The sequence below is a fragment of the Xenopus laevis genome, chromosome 6S (assembly GCF_017654675.1).
Source record: "Xenopus laevis strain J_2021 chromosome 6S, Xenopus_laevis_v10.1, whole genome shotgun sequence".
NCBI classification, from domain to species: Eukaryota; Metazoa; Chordata; class Amphibia; order Anura; family Pipidae; genus Xenopus; species Xenopus laevis.
In genome coordinates, this window is record NC_054382.1 from 75,105,403 (window position 1) to 75,125,117 (window position 19,715).

Genomic DNA, 19,715 nt, shown 5'->3' on the forward strand with positions numbered 1-19,715 from the left:
TTACTCCCTCATATCATCATAGAAGTACATATCTATAGAATGACACGTGATATGAAAGTTCTATTTGTTTTTCGTGTAAAAGGTTTACAAAAAATTGCCTTTTCTTCACTTTTACCATCATGCACTTTCTCATTGCTTTTTTATTAACTTTCTGTCATACATCAGGTTTAACTTTGAAGTTGGTTGTGTTCTCTCAGTATATTGTGCTTTCTGGCACCCATGTGTTAATTTCTTTGCCTTTCCCAGCCATTGTTAGTAATCCACAGATTACTGATCGCTTACAGTGGTAGTGTATTACTCTGCACAAGATCTGAAAAGAAAAAGGAGTTCTGAAAGCTGTATAGTCTTTGTTTCTGTGCATGGATGGGGCTAACCCTTTGTTAATACAGTTGGCACATTTGACATTTGATACACATTGTTTGATTGTGTGTGTTTTAAGAAATGTGTTTTGTTTTTTTCATTATGTCCCTTTGGAAGCTGAACACTCACACATATGAGAAGCACATGGGATGTCACATGGGCTCTTAACAATTTTTTATTTTTACTTTTGTTACTTTTTTTTTTTTTACTCAACTTTAGAAAATTATGGGAGCATAAGCGTGTAACATGACATTAAACTGGAATTTTACACTATGTCATTATAGTTGTCCTAGGCTGAATGGGAGCCACCTTGTTATTTAGACATGTTTAAGAGTTTAGATTTGAAAGTGCTGCGAAACTTATATTGGATATCATCTTCCCACTGCACAATATAGAATGTTTATTTTAGTGGGTGGATATATTTTTGAAGGTCTTTCAAGACCATACAGGTTTCCTCACACTTTCTATTTTGCCCTAAAGGTCTTCTGAGTTAAGCCAGCATTTTCTATACACAACTGGGAAACATGCTGAGAGAGATATAGATATAGATATAGATATATATATATATATATATCTATATATATAGTACTAGTCCTTAAGTGTGTGCACTCAGAAAACAAAAGGAATATGCCAAGGTGCTACTAATCAGATTCAAATGTAATATCTAAGCAAAAGATGAGCACTCATTGGACTTTTCAAAACCAAAAAAGTGTCTTTATTTTTTCTTCAACGTTTCGGCTATACTACATTAGCCGTCCCTGAGGACGGCTAATGTAGTATAGCCGAAACGTTGAAGAAAAAATAAAGACACTTTTTGGTTTTGAAAAGTCCAATGAGTGCTCATCTTTTGCTTAGATATCTATATATATATATATATATATATATATATATATATATATATTACACAAAAAATGTCATCAGTTATAAACGGTGAGTTCTGATGTCATTTCTGTCACATGACTCACTGAAACTTGTGTATTATAATAAATAAAGTACCCCCAGTTGCAAGAGTTCCATGACCTGTAGGCCTTCAGCCTCGTGTTTTTATATGGTCATGAAACTCCTCGGTAACTTATAATATCCTTATATTTTACAAGAGTAGGTACTTTATGCACTATATATATCTTTTCTTTCTCTTTTCCTACACAATAAGCAATTTACATATCTTAAGTTTCCTTCCATCCCTTCCTCTTTTTCTCCCTCCTGGACCCTCCCCACTTTCTACAAGCAGAGTGATAGCCATGTGAGGAGTGATGCATAACAGAGGACCCCACCAGCTCTAAGAGATAAAAGGAAAATCCACAGTGCTTTCATTTCCTGTATATTCTAAAACACACTTCTGTAAAAAACATTTTCCCCCACTTTTTCTTTCCTGCCCCTAATTTGCATATGCAATATAGTGAAGACTATGATTTCTTGTTTTGAGCACTGAGAAAAAGGTTAATGAGTATTTTTCCTGGATGCTTATAGGTTAGCTGTATATGGGCTTTTGTTTTGGTGTGGTCATCAAAAGATTGATGCTTTTCGTCTTTCATTAGCATTAGACCTTGCATGATGCTTTTTGAGAACCACTGTACTCTAGGAGAAAACTACTACCACCTATCCGCCTATAACTTGTAGAGTTGTATGGGAAACAATTAGTGTTGCACCCCTGACTTTGAAAGTAGTCCCTTACTTAAAAACATCAAAATGAGTGTCTGACTGGTGGCCCACTGATTGTTACCATCAAATCCACTATAGCCACAGCATTTCTATGGGAAGTTTTGACTGCCTCTGTTTTTATATTAATGATTGAGAGACCTGTGATGAAATATGGTAGAACGCTTGCTTGGCTATTTTGAAACAATAATGTGTGAATATGGGAGGGAGTTTGTAAATTCCTGGGTTAAAATACTTTTGCAATTTACATTTTTTTTTTTTTTTTATAGTCACCATGTTTTAAACTGTGAAAGATTAGTAGTTCCTAAGAAAGAGGCATATTACATGCTTATTAATAAACTTGAGTCCCAAATCCGTGTTGCTCCCAAATCCGTGCTCGATCAAAATTTTCAGTCCTGCCGGTCGATGAGACGGCCGATATCCAAGGCTTTTTTATCAATATCATTTACCTTGTCTCCCACCACATGCACCGATTATCTTACAAAAGATCTTTCGTACAATAATAGTGGTGTGTCTATGGCCATCTTCAACTTCAAAGTGCTCAGATATTCAGAATTGTGTTGTTGAAAGAGCTCAAAAACAAAAAAAAATTATCTAACTTCATTTCTTTTTATAATCACTTCATACACTTTGGGATGAGTATGTAGCACATATAAGATATAAAATATAATTCACTGTTCTGGGCATCTTTGGTTGGAGTACAATTTCCTACTCTGACACAGGGTGTGTGTTTTTAAGAACGCTACACTATATTAATTTTTCTTGTTTTCCCACGAGGTTCATGTTTTTGAGCTCTTTCAGCATTATAATTCTGAATGCTTATTAAGCAATTAATATTTTTAATTTTTATTTGAGAGGAGTTTGTATAATCTCTCATGTGTGAGTAGTTTTTTTCTGAATATTCCAGGTTCCTTCGACACACCAAAAACATACAGACCGCTAAATTGGCTCCTGACTAAATTGATCCTAGTGTATGTGAATGTGTTATGGACCTTATTTTGCAAGCTCCACTGGGACAGAGACCAATGTGAATTAAAACATCATCTGAAAGAGGCTGCATAATTACGTTGGTGCTGTATAGTCGATGACCAAGGCAGCTTATGCTGCATGTGTTTTTACATAGTATTTTTTATGCAAAAGTTGTCCCCCACAGGCTCCTAAAATTCACAGCTTCATAAATACTCTTGGTTTTGCACTGCAGTGCCTAGCATGTAGGCACCATTATTAGTTTTTTGTTTTATTTTCATTTTTTTTTTTACTCAACTTTATGTAGACTCCAATTCTTGTAGTGTAGTACAACCAGCATTTCACCCATTCTTTGTCATTCTTCAAGGTCTATTAGGGAGACATGCCTAAAAAAAGCCTAATTACAATAAATTTATTTAAAAAGGGTGACCTAAGGTTCAGTTGCTGTTGCATATACAATGAGCAGAATGTAACCCCCCCCCCTTCCCCAGGCAGCTGTGTACTGGTGGAGGTATTGAAGGGATGTTGCCAAACTTTTCGACAGGGTCGTGTCAGTTCCAACCTTTTCAGCAGCCGGGGAGCAGCATAGTAGTTGAAGGTCAGTTGGAAAACACTTCCTGTGAACATTTCTTAATCAATGATGTCACTTACTTTTTATAAGCTTTTTTGCTCAAAATAAACCCATGATGCAGAAGTGGCATAGTATTTACAAAGAAATGATCTGCATGGAGTTACAAAGGTGCAAGGTGTTTGGGCATAAAAATGATTGAATTTGCTTTAGCACCTTGAAATAAAGGTTTGCATTTGTTGGATAATGCATTTGATATTGACATGAAAATACATAGTTTCGTTTCTGGTTAGTGTGTCTGTATGCAGGCCGATGCTGTGCCTGTCGGGGCAGAGGAACAGTAAAGAATAGCAACATTTAAAAATGCTCTGCAAGAAACTTTTCAACAGGCTATTTTGTTGTTTTGGATTGATTTGAATAAAATTCAAGGGTGACAAAACAGGGCACTTTCAGCGTAGCCTCCTCTGTTTCCCAGGCCATTGCTGATTGTACAGGTATACGATCCACTATCCGGAAACCCGTTATCCAGAAAGCTCTGAATTGCGGAATGGCCGTCTCCCATAGACTCTATTTCATTGAAATATTCCAAATTTTAAAATATGATTTTGTTTTTCTCTGTAATAATAAAACCGTACCTTATACTTGATCTAAACTAAGAGAGAATGAATCCTTACTGAAAGCAAAACCAGCCTAATGGGGTTATTTAATGGTTATATGATTTTCTAGTAGACTTATGGTACGAAGATCCAAATTACGGAAAGATCCCTTATCTGGAAAATCTCAGGTCCCGAGCATTCTGGATAACAGGTCCTGAGCATTCTGGACAACAGGTCCCATACCTCTAGTAAGTTATGGATAAATAGTGAGCATTTATTGGGCACACCAGGTTTTACACTGTGTATAGTGGGTTCTACTGACCTGCCCCTTCTAAAGATAGAAATAGCTGAGCAAATATCAAAGCGAGTACGGTATGTGTCACCACACTTAGTAGGGAAGCAAAAGGGTTATACATGTGATGAATGACTAGCAATTCTCTTTAAAACTGATGTTAGGAAATATTTTCTTGTTACTTCTAAATGTAACTATTAACAGATGTAGTGTTTGCTGAAAAAACGTTCATATTTTAGCTTGGAAATTGGTGTTTTGGGGGAACTGGGAACCTTTATTGCATATAAACAGTAAATGTCTATTTGAGTAGAGACGAGCAGAAGCAGAATGGCACCTTTGTCAGCTGTTATTCATTATTGGAGTTCAAGGAACAAAAGGACTGGTGTCATTGCTGCTAGGTTAATTGGCACCCTTGTACAGGGCAAACCAGGATGTTTAAACCTTACACTGCTTCACTGACTTGCTTCACTACAGTATGTGCAGTATGTGTGCACTCCTGCACAGCTATTTAACCCATGCCATGCTAAAGCTGTGGAGGACACTTTTGCAACACCAGGTTTCTGTCATATTATTTGGGCTGTTCATCTCTTTTGTACATTTCATGTAGTTTTTATGTGCAACAGGTGCTTGTCTCCTGGTTCTAGCAGCGTAACCTGGTTCCAGAGGCTTGATGAACATTGTGTGTGCTGTAGTTTCATCTTCTCCATGACTCAGAGCTGTGACTGAAGTTAGTCAGGCGCTGCTTCCCTTCTCACTCCTCCCATCTTTTGTGGCCCTCCCTGCATCCTCCCGTTTCCTGAACTGTTTATTTGCTGTAGCACTATCCAGCAACTTTCTTTTTTTTTTTAAATCTTGCTTTAACTCTCTGTTCCAGGATGCTATTGCACAGCTTATAGGCAGCATGTTTTAGGCTGGGAAATCATCCCACTCATCCTCTTTCTTTCTTGAAATCTGTTTGGAAATACACTCCTCTGAGCTGCTTAAAGCTGTAAAGTATTTTTGCTTAGTAAGTCCTTCCTGCTTCTGCTTTTGATTCAGTACAGATTGCAGGGTAGTTTAGCAAGTGCTGCAAAGAGCTGATTTTAATGAACACTTTAACACTACCAGTATTGTTCAGATTCAGAAGCAAAATGTAAAAGCTGTGGGTAATTCTCAAGTTAGCTGCATCTTTTTTTAGTGTATACAACTCCCGGGAAGCATCATTAGCTAATGATAGGAAGAGGTGCACACTCTAAAGTAGAAGAAGAGGGATGTTTATGAAGTATGTGATGCCCAGAGTGTGTGAATAGTCACATTTTCACCTTGATAAGAGAGTACATTTAGCAAATACCTTGCAACCATCTAAACAGAATTTGTATGCTTGTACCACATGCTGTATGAATGGAATAAAACAGAGAATACTATCAATAGGTAAATCTAGTAAAAAATTTTTTAGGATTCAGCCAAATAATATCGTTTAAAAAATTTATTTATTTATTTATTTGTTTTGTAGTGCTAGATAGAGCTATGGTTGATGCTAAAGTCTGTGCCTCCAACATTGCAGAGAAGACTGGAAAACAAGAAATGAAAATAATTCAAGAACCCTCATTGGAAAATGGAGGTAAGAAGCCCGTATCAAACCAATTAAAGGACCAGTAACTCCAAAAAAAAACAAGTGTTTTAAAGTAATGAAAATATCATGTAGTGTCACCCTGCACTGGTAAAACTGATCTGTTTGCTTCAGAAAAACTATTATAGTTCATATAAACAAGCTGCTGTGTAGCAATGGCAGAAATTGAAAAAAGGCTATATGGCACAGGTTAAAAAGTGGATAGCAGATAACACCATTATATTCTACAGAGCTTATCTGCTGTGTAACCTGAGCCTTTTCTCCTTTGAATGGCTGCCCCCATTGCTACACAGCAGTTTATTTATATTAGCAATAGTAGTGTTTCTGAATCAAACACAGCAGTTTTACCAGTTCAGGGCAACAATGCATTATATTTTTATTACTTTAAAACACTTTCATTTTTTGATGTTACTGATCCTTTAAGGCCGGTCATGAGGTAGAGACCTTTGTAAGTAAACCTTTCATTCATTTGATATGTTTTTTTGTATCCTTTCTACCATGCCTCCAACAAGAACACCTTATTTTGCATTTACTGAATAAATTGCAATAGGACTGGTAATAAACACATACAATACAAATATTAACAGCTATATGGAAGGATTCTTTAAGTTTGAGATATTGGCTGAGCACTAGGCCACCTCCAACCAAGTTGGCAGTCTAGTGGCTTATATAAGGGTCCACAGAAAAACCTTACTGTCATTTGTTTAGCTATTGATAAGGTAAGCTGTAAAATCTGTAGGCCAAGGACCTTATCAGGCTATAGGTTAGCCAAAAAGTTTTAGAAACTAGCTAAACATGTTGCTCTTGCCATTTGTGTGTTTTATACCATGATTGCCATGTCTTCTAGCATGATAAATCATGCCTGTTTACTGGTTTGTTTATCAGAGAAAGAAACTTTGAGTGAAAAAGACCAGCTCAGTGCAGTTAACTTAATGAATGGAGCAGAAGCCAGTGACCTGTCCTCTGTTAACGCAATGATGTCTACTGTGATGAGTGCAGCCCACATAGCTGAAAATGGTGGGAGCTTACAGAACACTAAATCACCAGCAAAGTCTCCTGCTCCAAACAGGATTGGCCGAAAGAATCAGGTAAGGATTTTGAGGCTGACTTTTTGCATTAAAGCTTATTTATTATTAGAGTCATCAGCATGGTGACTTGAAAACCTTTTACCTCAGAGATCTTGTAGGTGCACCAATGTAAACCTGTAATCTTATCTTCATGCAATGTATCTGGACACAAGCCTTTGTTGTAAGTGGGACTGTGGGCATCATCATCAATTGTTTTTGTTTGCAATTTTCATATGTTTCTGTGCAGATGAATTACAAAAAAAAGAGGAATGTATAAATGTTTATTTTACTAAAATTCATTCTGAAAATCCTTACTATCTGAAGAGCCTTGCATTTGCCTTTATGGTATTCAGTTTACACTGTGCTGGCATTAGGGAGCGTTTGGGCCATGGTTAATGATAAACTACTGTTCAAACAGTAATTGCTCTGGCGTTTCTATTTTGATGATGCTTCACATCAAAGTGTTGTGAGAATCAGATTCTCTGCTGACATTCTTTCATCTACCCTGTAGGCAGTTATATATGGGGCAAGTTACACTCAACAATAAATCGGCACAGCAAAGTGTCAGCCATATATATATTTCTCGGTCGTCCCTAGGCAGCACAGGGCACTAGTGGGTTAATACACCGTTCCCTTTAGGAGGCAGGATGGAACAAAACTTTTGATCCCTCTGAGGGATCCTCCTCTTCCTTGTATTAACCCCGCCTACTTTCGTTTTTTTCCATCCTGCAAGGAGGTAGGATGTGTGGGAGCTAAGCTCCCATTCATTATCAATTTTTATTTTACTTTATTTTTGTTTTTTTCACAGGAGTTGTCCTGCTGACAGGGGGTAAGCTTCAGCGCTGCCCTGGTAGCATTGTCATTTTATGACATAGAGGCAAGCTTCAGCGCTGCCCTGGTGGGGTTTCACCGTATGTCTCACCCATTGTTCAGGCAAGCTTCAGCGCTGCCGAGTTCGGATTAGGCGAAAGGCATGCCTTAACGCTGCCGGAACGCCGTCCCTCATTGAGACGCCGCATCAACCGGCATTACACTGCGCTCAAATCTCGCGCCAAACGTCGCGCACTTCCGGGCGCCATCTTGGATGCGCACACGGCGAAGAGTATTATACTTAGCCGCACGGCCATTTCCCGCTCCACACTCTGCAGGAGTGACGCGTCGGAAAGTCAGGGGATCCTATTAAAGATCCGGTTCCTACTGGTACAGCTTATTTATTTTATATTTCTCCTTTTCTCTGTACTATTTCTCTCTTTCATTACTAACAGTCTGCATAGCCTAACATGGCGTCTGACCCCAATAAAGCAAGACAGACACTCAGTCAGGTTCAGATTCAACCTCAATATCTGTGAAAAAGAGACATAAGGAGAAGGAAGTTCAGCAATACCAGAAAAAGCGCAGACCCACAGAGGTGAAAGCTGATTCAGCAGCATCTTCTGCTTCACAGATTCCAGATTGGTTTCAGCCATTTCAGGCATCATTACTGACTATGTCATCTGCTATTGAAAAAATAGCAGCTAACCAAATATCTCATGCTCCACAGTAAGTGACTCAAAACCCCTCTCAAGCAGAGGTAGATTTACATTCCTCAGACGAGGAAGGGATAATTCCTGAGGACGATTCAGACTGGGAAGATGAGGAACACTCTAATCCACATCTAGAAAGCTCCCACAAATCCCAATCGGAAGCTATTCATTCGCTGTTAGCAGACATGTTCCATACGCTAGGCATTCAAGAGGAACACAAAGAATCCAACAAGCTGGATAAACTATTTAGCCCCACTATAAGGAAACAAAGATTTTTTCCTGTACATGAGACTGTGCAAGAGGTCATTAACAAGGAATGGAAAGCCCCAGACCGCAGAGCAGTCAAAGATAAGAGAATGGATATTTTATATCCTTTCAGCCAAGCTCATAAAGATAAATGGGAAACCATACCCAAGGTTGACGCCCCGATAGCTAGATTAGCTAAACGTACGACTATACCTTTAGAGGACGGAACAGCGTTCCGTGATCCCATGGACAGGAAGGCTGAAAATCTTTTAAAGAGCTCTTTTGCCTCATCTACAGCGGCATTTAAACTGTCCATCGCAGCAGCATGTGTTGCGCGAACTATGACCCTATGGTTAGAAGAAGCGTTATCAGGTTGTTCCGAGGATTCTTTCGACATGCATGGTCATCTCTCAAAGGTGCTTAATGCAGCACACTTTCTATGCGATGCCTCTATGGACACACTTCAATTACAAGCCAGGGCCTCCGCATTTTCAGTAGGTGCTAGAAGAGCACTTTGGCTCAAATCTTGGAGTGCGGACCCAGCTTCCAAGAAGAATTTAGTTACTCTGCCATTTTCAGGGTCTTCACTCTTTGAGCCGGAACTAGATACTTTGATAAATAAGATCACTGGAGGAAAAAGCAACTTTTTACCTCAAGACAAAAAATCTAAACCTCCAAACACACTGTCAAGAAGACCATTTAGGTCACCGAATTTTGGGAGAACTTCTCTGCAGCACTCCAGACAACCAACCTACTCTAACCAACCCAAGGGTAATTTTCGTCCCCCCAATAAACCCTCCTGGAACTTTCAGAGACGCACTCCCACTGGAGCAACTGATAAGACACGAGACGCATGAAGGGGCAGCCTCCCCCGATCTTACGGAGGCGATAGGGGGGCGCCTCTTGAAGTTCAGGGACACCTGGCTAGCCACAACTTCAGACACCTGGGTCCACAACATAGTTTCAATGGGCTACAGACTACAGTTTCACAGGTCACCCCCCCAACGATTCATTCAGTCAACCCTGCCATCCCTACCAAACAAACAGAAAGCTCTGAAACTAGCAATACAAACTATGCTCAAAGCCAAGTCAATAATCACAGTTCCCACAGATCAATGGGGGCTCGGTTTTTATTCCAATCTGTTTCTGATACCCAAGAAAGATGGTTCACAACATCCTGTCCTGAATCTAAAATTTCTAAACAAATATCTCTATGTACCTTCCTTCAAAATGGAATCTCTGAGATCCGTGATTGCAAACGTGGAACAAGGAGATTTTTTCACGACTATAGATCTAAAGGACGCTTATCTACACGTCCCAATCCATGTGGAATCTCAACAATTCCTTCGTTTTGCAGTTCAAGGTATCCACTACCAGTTTCAAGCTCTTCCTTTCGGCCTCGCTACAGCTCCCAGAGTATTCACGAAACTTATGGCAGCTCTAGTAGCTCACTTACGACAACTAGATATCGTGGTGCTACCGTACCTAGACGATCTACTGATTCGGGCGCCTACATACTCATCGGCCTTGGCCCACACAAACCTCTGCAAAGAAGTTTTAGAATCTCACGGCTGGAAAATCCACTTTGCAAAAAGTACTTTAATTCCAACTCAGTCCATCATCTTTCTGGGAGTCCAGTTCGACTCTCTGCAACACAAGGTTTTTTCTGACGATTCAAAAGCAACTCAAGCTTCAGGCTGCGGCAGATCAGGCAATATCCCAAAGGTCAATCTTGGCCAGGGACTGCATGCGACTACTAGGACTTATGACCTCAGCCATAGAGGTCGTACCTTTTGCTCAAGCCCACATGAGAAACCTCCAGCTGGATTTTCTCAAAAAATGGCGCGGAGATTACAACAAGCTGGACTATCCAATTTTTCTATCAGCGACAACCAAAATTTCTCTTCGTTGGTGGAGTCAAATAGACAACATCAAGAAAGGAAAACTGTGTTCCATTGCAGATTGGGCAATTCTCACCACAGACGCCAGTCTCACAGGCTGGGGCGGCGTTTTCAACCACAGGTCTGTACAAGGTCGGTGGTCACAGGCGGAAACCTCACTTCACATCAACGTTCTGGAACTGAGGGCGGTTTTCCTGGCGCTAAGTCACTGGTCGGATCTTCTGAGGGGATGCCCAGTAAAAGTCCGGTCAGACAACGCTACGACGGTGGCTTATATAAACCACCAGGGAGGCACTCACAGCAGTGCAGCATGGAAAGAGGTGTCCCGCATTCTGCAATGGGCGGAAAACAATTCGTGCAGGCTAGCGGCCGTGTACATCCCAGGTCAATTGAATTGGGAAGCAGACTTCTTAAGCCGAACCACTCTCGATCCGGGAGAATGGGCACTGCACCCGGAAGTGTTTCAACAACTTGCGAACATGTGGGGGACACCACAGATGGATCTGATGGCCAGCAAGTTCAATCACCAAATTCCGGAGTATTGTTCCAGATATCACGACCCAAATGCTTGGTCAGTGGATGCAATGACGTCAGCTTGGGACTTTCAACTTGTCTACATTTTCCCGCCCATACCAATGATCCACCCGGTTCTCCGTCGCCTGTATCTATTCCGAACGACAGCAATAGTGATAGCACCTTTTTGGCCCCGGAGGGCTTGGTTTTCAGATCTAAAGAGACTGTCAATTGCTCCCCCGTGGCCGCTTCCTCAACGGCCGGACTTGCTTCAACAGGGCCCCTGTTGGCACCCGTCTTTGGAAAGGTTATCCCTGACGGCTTGGCTCTTGAGAGCTCCATCTGGAAGGGCAAGGGTTTCTCGGACAAAGTCACCACCACTCTGTTGAGAGCACGCAAACCAACAACAAGATCTACCTATCACCGCATATGGTCCTGCTACATCGACTGGTGTAACCAGAGGCGCTCGGATTATACACAGTGCACAATTCCTCTTCTCCTGGAATTCCTTCAGCAGGGCATGGATAGAGGATTGGGAGTCAATTCGCTGAAAGTCCAGATCTCAGCATTATCAGTGTTCTTTCAACGGCAGCTAGCGTCCTTTCCGGATGTCAGGACTTTTATCCAAGCCGCCACACAGATCAGACCTCCATATAAAGATCCTTTAACACCATGGAACTTAAATTTCATTCTTCAAGTACTGCAGGGTCGCCCTTTCGAACCACTAGCGTCCATAGATATGAAGTTTCTCACTTGGAAGGTGGCGTTTTTAGTGGCTATTTCGTCAGCGAGACGAGTTTCGGAAATTGGTGCTCTTAGCTGTAAACCACCATTTTGCATCTTCCACGAGGACAAAGTAGTACTAAGAACTGTTCCATCCTTTCGTCCCAAGGTGTCTTCTGAATTCCACCTCAACCAGGAAATTGTCCTCCCATCCTTCTGTCCGAAACCGTCCTCTGACCTCGAGAGACGCTTACACACACTGGATGTGGTTCGGGCGCTCAAATTCTATTTACATAGAACGGAAAGCATCAGGAAGACGGACGCTCTTTTCGTGCTGTATGGCCCCCACAGTCAAGGGAAGACAGCTTCCAAGATGTCCATTGCTAGATGGATTAAAGACTTAATTCTGTACATTTACAAGCTCAAGGGTCTACCCACGCCCTTAAAGGTTGGAGCCCATTCAACGAGGGGCATGAGTGCTTCCTGGGCACTTTATAATCAAGCTTCCATGGATCAAATTTGTAAAGCGGCTACCTGGTCGTCTTTGCACACATTCACAAAGTTCTATAAGTTCAACGTTTATGCTTCTGCGGATGCCAGTTTTGGCAGAAAAGTTCTACAAACAGTTGTTCACAAGTAAGGGTCTTTCGCGCATGTTAGTGCCTTCCGCCTTACCTTGGTTCAGTCTCCTCTTTCTCGTTCTCTTTCCCACCCTTTCTATTTGCTTTGGGACTCACCCACTAGTGCCCTGTGCTGCCTAGGGACGACCGAGAAAAGAGTATTTGTTATCATACTTACCGATAAATCTCTTTCTCGGAGTCCCGTATAGGCAGCACAGGGAGTTACCCTCCCTACTTCTTCACTGTTCTATCCTACTTATAAGCTGTGCTAGTCGAAACTAAAGTAGGCGGGGTTAATACAAGGAAGAGGAGGATCCCTCAGAGGGATCAAAAGTTTTGTTCCATCCTGCCTCCTAAAGGGAACGGTGTATTAACCCACTAGTGCCCTGTGCTGCCTATACGGGACTCCGAGAAAGAGATTTATCGGTAAGTATGATAACAAATACTCTTTTATATATATATATATATATATATATATATATATATATATATATATATATATATATATATATATATATATATATTAAAGGGGATGTTCATGTTTGAGTTATCTTTTTTTAGTATGATTTAAAGAGTAGCATGTTGAGACAATTCGTTTTTTATTATTTTACTTTTTGATCAGCAACTTTGCAGTTTGGAATTTCAGCAGTTACCTGGTTGTTGGGCTTCAAATTACCTGAGCAACCAGGCTGTGGTTTGAATGAGAGACTGATATATTTATAGGAGAGGACTAGAATTACAATTCTAAGTATTTATCTAAAGCTCCCCATAGACATGACGATTCTTCTTGGCGAACGACCGATTTTAGGGAAGCCCGACCGATCCTTCGAAATTATCGTGCGGTTAGTGGGATTCGAATGATCGTACATCTTACGATTTTTCGGCCGACATCTGTCAGGAAATTGATCGGCCAGGTCAAAAAATCTTTGTCGGTCCCAATGCAATCTATCTATGTTTGCAGGGCCGAGCAGGCAGCTCCCCTTTGTTTTCCTGGCAAATTGGTCTTTTTAGTTGATGGTAAATTCATACGATCGTTCTGAGAAGATAGTGGTCTCACGATCAGGATCTGATCTTTTAAAAATCTCAACGTCTATGGCCAGCTTTAGAACAACAGTTGCTGGAAAATGGGAAACTGCAAAAGAAGGCAAATTATTTAAAATCTCTAAAAATGAGGACATACTAAAAGTAATATTAAAGGTGAACAATACATGAGTAGTCTTTAGCTACTGATGCTGCATGGGTCAGGATTTCATATAAAATTCTTAGCCACACTGCTTATTAAAATAGTGTTGTTGTTTAAATTATTTACAAAGACAAACACAGTATAAATTAAAAAGTTACTTTGTTGCAACTAAATCCTTGCATAAAGGGTGATATACTTCCTTGTTTGACATGATTTCACAAATAGGACTGAGCATACTGAACATACTTTTTACCTATTGTTTTAATTACAAAAAAATCTATAATTTTTGTTATTGAGCTAAACAGGGAAGCCTGGAGCTAACCCGTGTTTGGTCATTTTGAGGTAGATGATTAGATTACCAGTGCAGTGCACAGATAATAGCCCTGTATAATTGACTCCTGCTTATCTTTATATAAGAATCTAATCATCTACTTCACAAGAACCAAACATGGAGTAGCTTCAATCTCCCTTGTGAAAGCAATAATCACATTTGATTACATTTAACAAAACAAATTAATCTTTTATGCTACAGGAATCAAAAGAGGAAAGATCATCTTATACCTGTCCCTTGTGTGAAAAGATCTGCAATTCTCAGCACCAACTTACAACACATATCCGCCAGGTATCACTTTTAATGCAATTCTTCAAAGGTCTTGGGAAGGTGGGGGTTGTAGATCCATAAGTGTCAAGAAATTAACTCTGATTCTGTGTGCCTCCATTTCTTATTTAAAGTTTTGTAACCAGCACGCTAACTACACTGACTTGGCTCTAAAGAATAAAAGACTTGATGATTATTAGTTTCTGCTGGGTAGCAGTGTATTGTGCATGCACAGTCTTTAATCAAAAAATGAAGAGGGGCATGCATCCACCATGTAAATCTAATCAAACGGTTTATTAAAATAAATGTATTGCAAGATCAGCCTAACAGACCTCATGGCCAGAAGCAAGCATAAAGACCGCAAACATGGAATGCTTCACAAAGTGTCATTTTCTGCAGCATAAAATTTTGACATGCCAAATTAGTCCCCTACTTTAAATGTGAATCTTGAAAGGAATACAACTAATATTGGGCAATGATTTTCATGGAATATTACACTCTTAAGGAACAGTACCATGAAAAAACTAAAGTGGTTTAAAGGAATGGCAATATAATGTACTGTTGCCCTGCACTGGCAAAACTGGTGGGTTTACTTCAGAAACTCTACAATAGTTTATATAAACAAACTGAGGTGTAGGCATGGGGGCAGCCATTCAAAGCACAGGATATACAGTAGATAACAGATAAGTTATGAAGAATCTCATTGTATACTACAGAGCTTATATGTTATCTGCTGTGTATAATGTGCCTTTTCTCCTTTTTCAGCTTTGAATGGCTGCCCCCATGGCTACACAGCAGCTTATTTATATAAACGTTTGTGGAGTTTCTGAAGCAAACACACCAGTTTTAACAGTGCAGCACAGTCAGTACATTATATTTTATTATTGTTCCAGTGTCAATGCCCTTACTGCATGGGCTACCAAGGATGGGCAACATTAGTTCAGTAGCCCAAATGCAATAACCTGTGTTTTTCTCAAAGTGAAATAGATTTTTCGTATATCTTTAGTTTTATGCATATTCCCTATTAATGAGTATTATTTGGATTAAAACTACTGCTTTTAGTGAGAGCAAAATATGCATCTGGCTAGCAGCTACTGGCTAGTATTTATTTCAGTGTATAACAGCCTGTTAGATTTCTCAGACATCTCTGGATAAATTGAATTTGACTGTACATGTTTCCTGTAGCATAATACCGACACCGGAGGAACTGAACATAGCTGCAGCATTTGTGGAAAGTCTTTGAGTTCGGCTAGCTCACTAGATCGCCATATGCTTGTCCACTCTGGAGAGAGGCCTTACAAATGTTCAGTGTGTGGGCAATCGTTTACTACCAATGGGAATATGCACAGGTGAGTAAAAAGTATTGGTGACAATTTTCTGTTCGTTTTTTACAACAGCTGTTTGGTAATGTACAGTATATCATTATTTTTATGTTGTATTGTTGGGTAGTCGGCTGTAAAGGTAGGAAAAAAGAATGGTAAATGGTTTACGCTGGTGCTAAATGAGAGACTTCTTCAGAAATATTCTGCAGCTGTGCTGCAGTCAAGTAGGTGAGTGTTGATTGTGATCCAGACAATGCAACTCTACATACAGCTTTTTCCAAGTGACATTTTCTGTTGTCACTTGGGGAATTCCATCTACCAATGCTAATGCTTGCCGTTGGCTAACCCTGAACTTCAGTGGTGATATACTACACCACAGTAAAATGGTTCATCAGAGTTCTTCATGATTTCCATTGTGAAATGAGGTATACATTTATATTTGTTTCCCAGAGTTCAGACAGTCTTTATGTACCTTTTCTATGTGAGCCCCACTGAATGGCCTCATCTTAAGAGGACTACATTTAACCTCAAACAATATATGTATTTTCATTCACTTTGCCTTATAAATGGTAATTTATGGCTAATTTTTAATTTTTAATTTTTTCTAAAGGTGCGTATATACCCGTCGCATATGAATGACCTGTGTGGGTTTTTCTTAATAAAGAGTCTATCTATCCCTGTCAATCCCTGAATGACATTCCCATTCCCTGTGATATAGGCAGGGAGAACTTGTGTACCATATGCCTAAATGAAAAGCACTAAAGTGTCAGTATATTGTGGTTATTAGTTCAACAAATAATAATTATGTGTATGTTTTAATTATAAAGAGGCCATATACTATGTCCTCACCCTGTACCTTTCTATAATAGTGTGTGATTCTATATGTAGATTCAATATACTGTTGTGACATTGTTATTAACAGTATTGTAGATCAATCCAGATAAATGCAAAGAGTCATTCCATTGCCTGCCTTTTCTGCTTTATAAAGTGTCACTGTTATTGCACACTTACAGTCATATGAAAAAGTTTGGGAACCCCTCTCAGCCTGCATAATAATTTACTCCACTTTTAACAAAAAAGATAACAGTGGTATGTCTTAATTTCCCAGGAACATCTGAGTACTGGGGTGTTTCCTGAACAAAGTTTTTTTAGTGAAGCAGTAATAAGTTGTATGACATTAAATCAAATGTGAAAAACTGGCTGTGCAAAAATTTGGGTATCCTTGTAATTTTGCTAATTTGAATGCATGTAACTGCTCAATACTGATTACTAGCAACACCAAATTGGTTGGATTAGCTCGTTAAGCCTTGAACTTCTTAGGCAGGTGTGTCCAATCATAATAAAAGGTATTTAAGGTGGCCAATTGCAAGTTGTGCTTCTGTTTGACTCTCCTCTGAAGAGTGACAGCATGGGATCCTCACAGCAACTCTCAAAAGATCTGAAAACAAAGATATTTCAGTATCATGGTTTTGGGGGAGGTTACAAAAAGCTATATCAGAGGTTTTAACTGTCAGTTTCAACTGTAAGGAATTTAATCAGGAAATGGAAGGCCACAGGAACAGTGGCTGTAAAATCCAGGTCTGGCAGGCCAAGAAAAATACATGAGCAGCATATGCGGAGGATTGTGAGAATGGTTACAGACAACCCAAAGATCACTTACAAAGACCTGCAAGAAAATCTTGCTGCAGATGGTGTATCTGTACATCGTTATACAATTCAGAGCAATTTGCATCTGTGCGCCACAAACAAAGTCGCTTGTTGTATGCAAAAACTCATTTAAACAAGCCATTTTGGAACAAAGTGCTTTGAACTAATGAGACAAAAATGTAGTTATTTGGTCATAACAAAAATCTCTTTGCATGGCGGAAGAAGATCACCACATTCCAAGAAAAACACCTGCTACCTACTGTCAAATTTGGTGAAGGTTCCATCATGCTGTGGGGCTGTGTGACTAGTTCAGGGACTGGGGCCATTGTTAAAGTAGAGGGTCAGATGAATTCAACCCAATATCAGAAAATACTTCAGGATAATGTTTAAGTATCAGTCACAAAATTGAAGTTACGCAGGGGTTGGATATTCCAGCAAGACAATGACCCTAAAGACACTTTAAAATCTACAAAATAATTTATGCAGAGGGGGAAGTACAATATTCTGGAATGGCTGTCACAGTCCCCCAAATTGAATTTCATCGAAAATATATGGGATGATTTGAAGCAGGCTGTCCATGCTCGGCAGCCTTCAAATTTAACTGGAGAGATTTTGTATGGGTGAATGGTCAAAAATACCACCATCCAGACACTCATCAAAGGTTATAGGAGGCGTCTAGAGGCTGTTACATTTCTTAAAGGAGGCTCAACTAAGTATTGATGTAATATCTTTGCTGGGGTGCCCACATTTATGCACCTGTCTAATTTTGTTATGATGCATATTGCATATTTTCTGTTAATCCAATAAAGTTTATTGGATTAACAGAAAATATGCATTGAATAAACTTGTTTACTCAATACTATGTTTCCATAAGGCATGTTATACATTAAAAGGAAGTTGCTACGAAAACTCGGCCAATGATAAACAAAACTCCAAAAATTAAAAGGAGTTTTTCATATGACTCTAGCTGTTCTATTCTTAATATACACTAAGCTAAATTGCAATTTGCATTCCATGGAACATAAAGTAACTCCTCTGGCTGGATTATATGCCAATATATACTTTGCCACTATTTATGTATAAGATTAACGAAAAACGAGTGAACAATAAAAATATTGTAACACTAAATTGTATCACTTAACTTAGCATGTCTTTTCCAGTGCAATCTGCAACATGTGGATGTACATTGCAATGTTTTTTTTCTAGCATTCCAGGATGAATTTTGGGTGCTCTCTATGTTTCATACCACTACAACTTGCACAGGATACACCAATATTAACAGCATTATCATCTAAATTCCATTAGGTCACGGCACACATTTTTCCATTTATTTGTGCTTAAAGGAACAGTAACATCAAAAAAATTTGTTTTAATTGAAAGACAGTATAATGTACTGTTGCCCTGTACTGGGAAAATGTGTGTGTTTGCTTCAGAAACACAACTATAGTTTATATAAACAAGCTGTTGTGTAGCTATGGGGGCATACTCTATTTTGAGTTACATACTGCTGACCAACTAAGTAAATCTTAATAGAGTAATTAGATGGAATAATATCTTTCATCGCATGGACCTTTGAAAAAGCACATAGTTTTAAGGTTTCTCAAATGAATGGTAAATAAGGCAAATGTTTTACTTTTTGTTTTGTTTTACAGCTGGAAAAATATTTAAAAAACCTTAACTGTTAAGGGCAAATACAAAGTTGTTCTATATTCCTGAGCCACATGATTCAGGACCAAGTGTTACATGCTAGAATGAGATTGGTAGATCACCACTGTTATGTTCTTGAAAAAGATAAACATTTTAGGTTTGAGGCACTTACAAAGTCTTTTCTTGATGTAGCTCAATGATTCAATGCTGCCTACTGATGCTTTTTCTGACATGGAGTAGGTAATATAAATGAATGCCAAATGAGGCTGATTATAGTTTAGGGATACTGTTACCAGAATACATTTCTTTGCTAAAACAATGTGTGATAATATAGTGTGAAGTAATTTTGCTTTGGTGAAAAAGTAAACCATGTTTTAATAATAATAATAATAATAATAATAATAATTATTATAATTATTTGCACATACCCTGTGTACATAAATAATACTACTAATATGAATTTGCCTCTACAATAAAAGGTCTCTAAAATGAACACACTGCAGTGCCTAACAGAAGCTAAATAACTGTCTGCCTGAATACCTGTGAAATGCAGGCAATTGACCAAGCAGTAGGTACAGGATCTCTTTGCATTGATGTTGCACCAGTTGAATCCCACATTTCTTTAATTGCAAGCCAGTGTCCTGTCCTTTTGCACCTTTCAAAGCCCATTTGCAC

The 19,715-nt window shown here is 39.2% G+C and overlaps 1 protein-coding gene across 14 annotated transcripts in view; it reads left to right on the forward strand.

Moving 5' to 3' along the window:
* The window catches only part of rreb1.S (ras responsive element binding protein 1 S homeolog), a 75,130-nt gene that overhangs the window by 33,119 nt on the left and 22,296 nt on the right, over positions 1-19,715 (forward strand). For 8 of the 14 annotated variants that reach the window (XM_041567716.1, XM_041567725.1, XM_041567726.1 and 5 more), the window contains 5 exons: positions 3,477-3,583; positions 5,934-6,041; positions 6,936-7,138; positions 14,359-14,448; positions 15,610-15,773. In XM_041567716.1, coding sequence (XP_041423650.1) covers positions 3,508-3,583; positions 5,934-6,041; positions 6,936-7,138; positions 14,359-14,448; positions 15,610-15,773 — 641 coding nt within the window. In that variant the 5' untranslated portion in view covers positions 3,477-3,507. Of the gene's footprint in view, positions 1-3,476; positions 3,584-5,423; positions 5,448-5,933; positions 6,042-6,935; positions 7,139-14,358; positions 14,449-15,609; positions 15,774-19,715 lie in introns of those variants that run through there. The other 6 variants (XM_041567718.1, XM_041567724.1, XM_041567723.1 and 3 more) reach the window with 2 other exon arrangements.